At 34.9% G+C, this 9,419-nt stretch overlaps 2 protein-coding genes across 2 annotated transcripts; one reads left to right on the forward strand and one right to left on the reverse strand.

Moving 5' to 3' along the window:
- The first annotated feature begins 1,106 nt into the window (after positions 1-1,106).
- LOC145642800 (cytochrome b-c1 complex subunit Rieske-4, mitochondrial-like) lies at positions 1,107-4,370 on the forward strand. Its single transcript, XM_081693970.1, has 2 exons — positions 1,107-1,453; positions 3,436-4,370. The coding sequence occupies exons 1-2, from the start codon at positions 1,294-1,296 to the stop codon at positions 4,077-4,079; spliced, it is 804 nt and encodes a 267-aa protein (XP_081550096.1). The 5' UTR covers positions 1,107-1,293; the 3' UTR covers positions 4,080-4,370.
- Positions 4,343-6,465, reverse strand: LOC145642791 (protein COFACTOR ASSEMBLY OF COMPLEX C SUBUNIT B CCB1, chloroplastic-like). The gene is made up of 4 exons (XM_081693965.1): positions 5,985-6,465; positions 5,635-5,759; positions 5,274-5,426; positions 4,343-4,785 (listed from the first exon to the last, which is right to left on the reverse strand). Exons 1-4 carry the CDS (start codon positions 6,330-6,332, stop codon positions 4,599-4,601), a joined length of 813 nt encoding a protein of 270 aa, XP_081550091.1. The 5' UTR covers positions 6,333-6,465; the 3' UTR covers positions 4,343-4,598.
- Positions 6,466-9,419: the final 2,954 nt, after the last annotated feature.

Raw genomic sequence — 9,419 nt, forward strand, 5'->3', positions numbered from 1 at the left:
GCGTAGTTTTATTAAAATTATTTGCATGTAATCATTAAATGTGTTGGATGTTGTGTAGTTATGCAATGTCCAAAACTTTAGTTGAGGGACTTTGATTTAGTGATTGTACGGTAAAAAGATATTGACTTCGATCTTGAAACCTAATAGTCTAATAAATTCTAAATAGAAAAATTAAAACAAAAGGAAATGAAAATAGTAAATGACTTTAAATATTGAAATAAACATAACCTTTTAAATTAATTTAGCGAATTCAAAAGACAATTTTAAGGCTTTTAAAATTAAATGGGGGAAAATATATGTAAAAAGAACATTTTTAGATATATAAATGTCCATGCACTATTATAACAGTTTTGTTAACCTTTTTATAATTAAGGTAGGGATAAATCTTAGTAATATATACTCCGTATATTTTATTTATAATAAAATTAACAGTATCCATACCTATATACGAAGTATTTGTGTTGTATACTATATTTAATCAGCTGTTGGTTATATATATGACTATTATATAATATATAGTTTTTGGCACAATGCTTAACTTAGGAAAATATATGTAGTGGTAGGTCAAATATAAGGTTATTATTGTGTCTATAGATTTAATGAGTGCGATGGGTAAATAAAACATGTATATATTAGATTGATTGTAGCTACTGATGCGGATGGTATGATAAGAAAATTTTAGTTTTTTCTCAACGGGAGATATAAATAAATTAGTCCACTTCTTATATAGTTATGTAGAGTATTATTCAATTATTTTTCAATTAATAAAATAACATTATAAAAAATTAAAAGAAATTCAAATAACATAAAATACTATTCAAATAACGTTCCTTTAATTTTTTTTATTGACCATTAGTAACCAAGTCCTTTAATAGTAAATGAATTATCTTTGTTTTTATTTTTATTTTTCCTACGGGTTTAATAATTTGAATTATAAATCGTGCATCGCACGGGCACTATGCTAGTTATGTAATAATAATTGATTGATTTTTAATTAAAATTGCAAGCAAGTCCTTTACACGATTATCTACCCTCAAGAAAAACCCCCAAGGCCCTAATATATAACCCAAACAATCCCTTAAAATCTCAATAATATCAACCTTGACCTCCTCCCAATCCCAATTCCCAAACTTTCGCAAGTTCTAGTACTCCTAGTCTTGTATTTTACTTTACACAATCTCCCATTTCTCTTCCTCTTTCATTTTCTCTCTCCTACTTCGTAAGCACCTCGTCCACCACCCAACCCTTCATTTTCTCTCACCGTCAAAGGCGGAAATCCAAATCCTCTCGAAGATGTTGAGGGTGGCGGCTAGGCGCCTCTCTTCTCTCTCCTCTTCTTCATGGCGTCCCGCCGCCTCATCCTCTGTCGTCTCCAAATCTCCTCTTTCTCACGACGACCAGGAGTCCAGATCTACCCCCTTGTTCTTACCCCATTATTATACCCACCTTCGAGGTTAGGGTTCTCTTCTGATTTCAAGATGTTTAAAGAATTTTTTGATTTGGTTCAGTTTTTATTTTATTTTTTTATTTTTTATTTTATTTTTTGGTTTTGAAATTAGGGTTTTGTTTGATTGTGGTTGTTTTGATTCTGCTGATGATGATTTTATTGCTGGGATTTGAAAAGGATCTTGAAAAGTTGCGATTTTTAGTTGTTTTTAAATGGATTTGTTATGGGTGTGCTTTGAATTTGTTTATATTTGAACCCTTATTGCTTGATTATTTGGCGATTCGATGAATATGCGGATATGGGTTATTTGTTTGTTGTGGTTGAATTCTGAATCAATTTAGGCTAGGTTTCAGGAGAGGTGAAATTATCTGGATTTGTGTAATTCGAAAATTAATAGGAGCCTGCCCTGGAGCTGGGAGTTTAGATGCCGGTGATTGGGTGTATTGAACTTATCGCGTCGAGTTTTTTTAATCGGGTGTATTTTAGGGAAAATGGAGGGTTGGAGATAGGGATGATTAACTTGAATTATTTGGGAGTGATGTTATTTTGTGTGGGCATACTATCCTGTTGATTGCTGATATGATTGTTGTAGCATCGGGAAGATGAAAATTGGGATCGAAATCTCGGGAAGATGAAAATTGGGATCGAAATCCGTGGTTTAATGAGCTTCATGGGCGGAAAATTAATAGGAGGAACTGTTGCTTTGTTGGCAATTATAGGTTTTCATTGTGGAATGATTTTTCTTAGGGAATTTGTTCTTCCTGAATAATCTCTGGGTGTGCCTTATAATTTTGCAACATTCATTTCAGCAGATTATAAGTTGGAAACTTGCAGTTATAGATGCTTGGTACTATGCTAAACCTTGTAAAACTACATATATCAGCTGCAATCGTATCTGCACATCTGTGTAGGGTCAAGAATTAGGGGATATTTTGTGTGAAATGTCAAAAACATATTACAACATAGGCTAAGGTGTTTTCGAGGTCAGTCTTTAAATATACAGTCAACCACAAATTAAAATTTCATCTCAAAAAGTAACAAGAAATCAAATCAAAGGGATAACCAGGAGTTGCTTTTTCAAAATTATGTAGGAATTTCTGTATTTACAGAAAGTCATCTTTGTCTCTCAGGTAAAGAAGAACTTGCAGTTGAATCCTCTTGAACTACAGTTCTTTTTTTTTTTTTTTTTTTTTTTTTTTTTTTTTTTTGTTTTTGTTTTTTTTGCTTCTTTTGGTAATTTGATGTCTATATATTGGAAATAGATGGGTTACCAAGCCATAAAACCGAGGAAAAAAAATTAAATGAGTAAATTTTCCCAAATTACACATAGATCATATATGATCCATGCGGGAGTTTGTTTTGTCTTAATAATAATATCAATTAATCACATTGCAATGCAATTGTTGACAATAGGACTTATAGGAGAACTGAGGCTACTTTTGAAGGAATATAATTTCTAGCTTCCCTTGAGTTTATCTTGATAGCCTTGGGAGAGAGCTCTTTTTGCTTTCCTATTGTTACTGGCTTTATTTATTTGATTCAACATTTATTTATTTTTGCTGTGATTCTTGATAAATACTGTTCATCCTTTTGGATGGTATTTATTATTGGCAGTTCATTTATATTGGTATTATTTTCTTAACTGAAAATGTACATAATGTTAAAGATTCTATGTTAGTACATGTAATTTAGGTGTTTTTTCAAGTATTAGTCTTTGTGAATGTTATGTGAATTTTCCTTAGATTGTGAATGTAGAGCACCATGTCCTGCTGTATCTGATTCTGCAATATGCTTCATGTTTGTAATAGCATTTCATAATGTGTTTAATATCTTTTAACTGCTAGCTGATTCAAGGATATTATGTTATTCTGGGGCCACCTACTGGGATTTTGTAGTTGTGGCCATAGGATTTTGTGCTTGGTACTCTAACTGCCAAAATTTTGTAGTGGTGAAACATTAATCTTTTGGACTTGGATGGCTGAATGCAGGATTTGCTACTGAGAATCTCGTCCCAAAAGCTGAACATGGCATTATCCCTGATGTTCCAGCTACTGTGGCTGCTATTAAGAATCCCTCATCAAAAATCACCTATGATGAATACAACCATGAACGATATCCTCCTGGTGATCCCAGCAAGAGAGCATTTGCTTATTTTGTTCTCACTGGTGGAAGATTCGTCTATGCTTCACTTGTCCGTCTGCTTGTCCTTAAGTTTGTGCTGAGTATGTCTGCCAGTAAGGATGTCCTTGCTCTGGCATCACTTGAGGTTGATCTCTCAAGCATTGAACCAGGCACTACTGTGACTGTGAAGTGGCGTGGAAAGCCTGTCTTCATCAGGCGTCGAACTGATGACGACGTCAAGCTGGCTAATAGTGTTGATCTTGGTTCCCTTCGTGACCCACAGAAGGATGAAGAAAGAGTCAAGGACCCTGAATGGCTTGTTGTGATTGGTGTCTGCACTCATTTGGGTTGCATTCCTTTGCCAAATGCTGGAGACTATGGTGGATGGTTTTGTCCTTGCCATGGTTCTCACTATGACATATCTGGTAGAATTCGGAAGGGTCCTGCACCTTATAATCTTGAGGTACCAACTTACTCTTTCTTGGAAGAGAACAAATTGCTAATTGGTTAAGGAGTGAGATGGTGAAAGCCACTTAAGCCACAGGGATGATGGCGATATCTAGAATTCTTTTTGGTTTTCCTTTAGCTATAAAACTTGGATATCAGAATATTCTGAGACATTTCCAGATAAATTTATTTTGCTATAAGCATGCCAAAAAATGCTTGTGTAATTTTGAGTTTGTAATTTTAACTGGTTGAGTTGATGTTGTCGAATAATCTGCTGGGCAACTTGCTTAGTATAAATTTTTGCTGCTAGTTACCATCCTGCATACAATACATTCAACTCATGTTGTTATATTCATATCACTGTTAAGAAAAATTTGATTGTAAAGATTTGAACTTTAGATGCATGTGGCGCAGTAGATTTCTAGAAGTATTTACATCTCAGCAAAGACTATTTGCCTTACAAAATGCTCTCAAGAAAGATCAAGGGAGTGAGATTTTCTTGATTAAATTTAACATTTTACTGTAGTATCTACTAGTAGCCGTGAAAAGAATCTGCAGAGGGTTCTTGCTTGATCTGGTGTGACTATCTTTCCAAAATGCCCTTGACATACACCATCCCTTTTTCATTCAGCTGTAGCTCCTTCCTCATTTGCTCCACTTGCTGATCATCTCCTTGAACTATGACGTCGGACAGTGTCCCATCCTCTCCTACAACCATTTTGATCTTGATCTGCTCCTTTCTCGCTGCACGTTGCCAGTAATATATTCCACTGTATAGACAAGAAATAACAAGTCCATTAATGCACTAGATAAGAACCATACGCATCATTGAAATTTAAGGATTTGGTCATTTTGGTGCCATTGAGGCATTTTAGGGAGAAGATGATGATTGTAGTTAAAAATTTGCACCCTGCTCACTTGAACAAATTCAGGATTTCCCTTTCAACATAACTCTCTTATCGTCTATCGAATTAGAAACATCCAATATGCCACTATGTAACCGTGTCTATTCCTCCCTTTGTCCCACTAAGATTGTCCTATATTCTTATTTCAGACGTATGACTAACTCACTACGTTTGCCACAATTATTTCTCCCCAAAACCCCAAATAACTCGCATATAGTTCTGGATGGATGAGTTATCTAATCAGTAAGACAGTAATCACTATGATAAATGTATCATCCTAGGCCAAAACTTTAATTGGTAATTGAACTGACTTTTAGTTCATAATTACAATGATTAAGAGTTTGAAGACTTACGCCAAAGGACTAAGGGCAGTGATCAAAAACCAATTGTTGCCCACATCCGGAAACGTAATCGTAAGCACTAGAGCCACACTTGCTAGGCTTATGCAGGTGCAGAATGTCAGCAATGCTGCTTGCCCCCTACTCGGTACCATCATCCCTTCAAAACTGCACACACACCCAATCCAATACTTCGTCATTAAGAAAAAAATAAAACTATCCCTTGATACATCTGTTCGGAAATAATAGTGACATTATTATAACTAGTTCAATTTATATTATCGACATGCTATTAACACGAAACAAAGGAGGACAAATAATTAAAGAACGCACGAAATATGGGAAAATGTAGTCCACGAAAATAGAAGCAACTTACGTAATAGTCTCTCCTCTATCGGTCACCGCAAAATTGTTACGAGTGAAGTAGGATAAGATTTCTCCTGCAACCTGATTTGGTGCCTTTTTATTCTCTTCCGCTTGTACATATGTCTTTTTTACAACCTATAATTTCACAACAAAAATTCATTTATCAACCATATGAAAAAAAAAAAAACAAAAAATTCAATTACTAGAGTAAGAAAATCAATAGAATTTCAGTGTGGAATGTAAAAGTTCGAGAGTCACAAAGAACAGTGATGTATGAATAATGGGTATTGCCCATTAAAAGTTAATTGACTAAGCTAGTTAGCATCCACTCGAATACCAAAATTGAAGTTAGAATAATACCTTAGATTTAACAGAACGTTTGATGAGAGACCAAAGGCCCGGAACAGAGATAACAAACAGACCCAGAGAAGTATAATAGCTAGCAACAGAATACCCAACACCTTCTGCTATTACAAACAAAGAAGATGGATTTTCATGAAGATGATTGGCTAAATCTGATGCTAATTCAATTTCTTGGAGGGAGGCAGAAACTGCAACTTTTACTGCCCTTTTCGGCTTCGAAATAGCTGGAAATTGTTGTTGTTGTTGGGTATGGTAGGAGAGAGAAAATTCTCTGGTTTTATTATAGTTGGAGATTGAGGAGCAAGGTGATAGTGGATGAGAAGGAGAGAAGAGGTTGGCTACCATTTTTGTGAAGTGTTCGAGGTTTGTGAGGGGATAAGACTATGAACAATGTGAATTTGTGAATTGTGAATTGCGAAATGCTACAATGGAAGAACTTGGTTGGAATATGGTTAAGTTTTTGGTGTTAGAAATTGGTAGAGTTGATTTTGTTTAAAAGATGAGCACCACAAGCTTTGAATCATGGCCATTGAATTGGTATACGTTGATACATGTTAAAATCTAGACCATATATTAGTTCTAGGTAACGAATGACTAAAGGTTATTACTTGTTACTCCTTCCGTGCGTGGAGTTTTAGGAGAATTTGGAGAAACTAGTAAAATATAGAGGTAGTGGAGTAGGTGAAAGAATAAAAAAAAATTGTAAAAAAATAAAAGTAGTGGAAAAAATTGGAGCAGAGAGAACATGAAATTAATAAAATATGATTAATGGTGGGTCCATCAGGTGAGAGAAATTAATTAAATATTGTAAAAGTTTTCCAAATAAAGAAATGAAGATAGTATTTAAAAACGGTCGATAAAGGAAAGTGAAGCAATTATTTGAAAACGGAGGGAGTACTTATTAAAAGGTCACATATGTGATTTGGATGATTTTAGATAGAGGTGAAAGCTATATGAAGTATGGTTCAAACCATAAATCCAAACGAAATGAATTTTTTGAGTTTTGATCATATGAATTAAATTGATTTATTATAGTTACTTGGTTTTACGATTTGAATCTGATTTTGATAGTTGACACAAAATGGTAAATACAAGCCTGACATGACATAAGAGGCATGCAGATGAACCATGAATTGTATCATTAGATATAGTTGTGGAATTGGTATCAGAGGCATGCCATCCAAAGCTCACGTTCCTTATCACCAATTAATGCAAACTTGAAACCTTCAAGAAACTAGCAAATACTCGAGAATTCACAGCTCACTGAAAAGCCAAATTAATTGTTCTTCTCATACTTGAATGGTAGTATGGATTATAAATCATTGGGGTAGGGTGGAGTTAGAATCCCTCAGGTATGTGATTCCATACTTAAATAACTCAACCAAACAAATAAAACCACAGAATGGATTTAGAATCCGTTCCAACCCATTCCAAGAAGTTCAACCAAACAACCCCTAATTGGAATGGAATACAGCTAATCCATAAGCTCTTAAGTTTTTTTGCTTTAAATTTTAGAACGTGGATCAAATAATGTAGCACATTCTTACATATTAGGGATTTTTTTTCAAAAAATAATAAAGTTTAATTAGCTTCACAATATATGTTCGTGAGCCTAAAAATTAGATTGGTAATACTTCTTTTAGAGGAAGTCAACCCATACTAATTATTGGACTAACCTTATAATTATTTTGGTATACAGTTAAAAGAAGAATGATACAGTAGATTGGAGAAAGATTTTTTGAATTTCTCCTCTACTTTAAGCACATCCTCTACTCCATACAAAGTATTTAATTTAGAGTATCGGTAAACTAAGGAGGTACATATAAGAGACTGGATCACATTTTATATCAAATCGTAGTTCGAAGCTCTAATATCAAACCTCGATATGATTTGAAGCCTAAGGCTAAGTAAGAGAATCGAACCCATTTATGAAAGGCTAGGTTCATTGAGTTGCAAAGGTCTAAATCTTGAGACTAAAAGGGAAGGCCACAAAATTTTGAGGCCCAAACATAAGAGCTTAAGATCCAACCCAAATTCAAATGAAGAACCAAGGCCCCAAAGAGATCCCTCAATAAAAGCTTAAGCCAAATCTGATCGGGATTAGCTCCCTGTTGAAGTTCGATATCGTGCACTCCACACTCGGGCTCGATCAGGTGACCTAAGGCCTGATTAGGCATGGATTTCTACTGCTACTTCTATTAAAAAATATTATTAAAATTCAAACTTTACACATCAACAAGCTGCCAAACTAGTAGCACCAAGCCAAACACAAAACTGCAACTACTAGTTCTAACTATACATCAGTTTCTTGAACCAATCCACATTTCTCATACTAGTTTTAGTAGGCATAACATACTCTATTCTATGCTTAATATATGTGCAGCCCACAATAACACTCTCAGAATTTTTGATGCACTTATTCTACACAGCTCGATTTCTCTCCTTCCAGATAACATACAATAACCCAGCATATTAGGACTGACACTACTAGAAAACAGGGAAATAACGTTGGACTACTTCCGACGGACCAATTATTCCGTCGGTAATATCGAATTTTCCGACGGATATTTCCGACGAATTCTACAAATCCGTCGGAAATTTCCGACGGAATAAAAATCCGTCGTAATATATGTGCTTTCCGACGGATTTTTAGTCCGTCGGAAATTTCCGACGGAATTTATTTAATTTTTTTTTAAAAAAAATCAACTCCTACAAACCCTTACACTCCTCTCTTTCCGCCTCTTCTCCTTCTCCTTATCTTTCCTCTTCTCTCTCCTCCCCTTCTCTTTCGTTCTCACTCCTCTCTCTGAATCTCACTCCCCTTCTCTTTCCTTCTTCTTCGATCTCTGAATCTCACTCCCCTTCTCTTTCCTTCTTCTTTTTCGATCTCTGAATCTCACCCCCCCTTCTTTTTCCTTCTTCTTTTTCCATCTCTCCTCTACTCTACTTTCCCCTCAAATCTCCCACCATAGCCAACACTAACCACCGACATCAACAACGAACAACACCAACATCAACAACACCATCGCCGGCATCAACTCAACAACAATATTCATCTTTTTCGCCCTTACTCTCTCTCTTCATGCTTAAAACAAAGGTTTTCGGGTCAAATTCGACCATGAAAACTCTAGATCTAGAGTTTTTATGGTCGAATTTGGCCTCTTAAACCCAATTTCGAGGTTATGGGTGGTCTAATTAAGGTATGTATTTCGTTTTTTTCAATTTTGATTTGATTTTGTTGTTTTATTGGTTTTTTTTTTTTTTTTTTTTTTTTTTTTTTTTTTTTTTTTTTTTTTTTTTTTACAATTTATGGTGGTGGTGGGTGGTGGCTGTTGGATGGAGATTGTGTTTGTGGGTTGCGTTCGGATTTTTTTTTTTTTTTTTTTGTTAATTTCTGGGTTGTAATGATTTTTGGTGGTGGCGGTGGTGATT

The sequence above is a fragment of the Chenopodium album genome, chromosome 1 (genome assembly GCF_948465745.1).
Source record: "Chenopodium album chromosome 1, dcCheAlbu1.1, whole genome shotgun sequence".
Taxonomy (NCBI): Eukaryota; Viridiplantae; Streptophyta; class Magnoliopsida; order Caryophyllales; family Amaranthaceae; genus Chenopodium; species Chenopodium album.

What these genes read in the sequence shown, in the direction of transcription:
- LOC145642800 (XM_081693970.1), top strand. Translation starts at nt 1,294, where the DNA reads ATGTTGAGGGTGGCGGCTAGGCGCCTCTCTTCTCTCTCCTCTTCTTCA. An exon ending in TTATTATACCCACCTTCGAG is followed by an intron (nt 1,454 to 3,435) that starts GTTAGGGTTCTC and finishes GGCTGAATGCAG; the next exon opens with GATTTGCTACTGAGAATCTC.
- LOC145642791 (XM_081693965.1), bottom strand. Translation starts at nt 6,332, where the DNA reads ATGGTAGCCAACCTCTTCTCTCCTTCTCATCCACTATCACCTTGCTCC. An exon ending in AACGTTCTGTTAAATCTAAG is followed by an intron (nt 5,760 to 5,984) that starts GTATTATTCTAA and finishes GTGAAATTATAG; the next exon opens with GTTGTAAAAAAGACATATGT. An exon ending in GATAGAGGAGAGACTATTAC is followed by an intron (nt 5,427 to 5,634) that starts GTAAGTTGCTTC and finishes GTGTGTGTGCAG; the next exon opens with TTTTGAAGGGATGATGGTAC.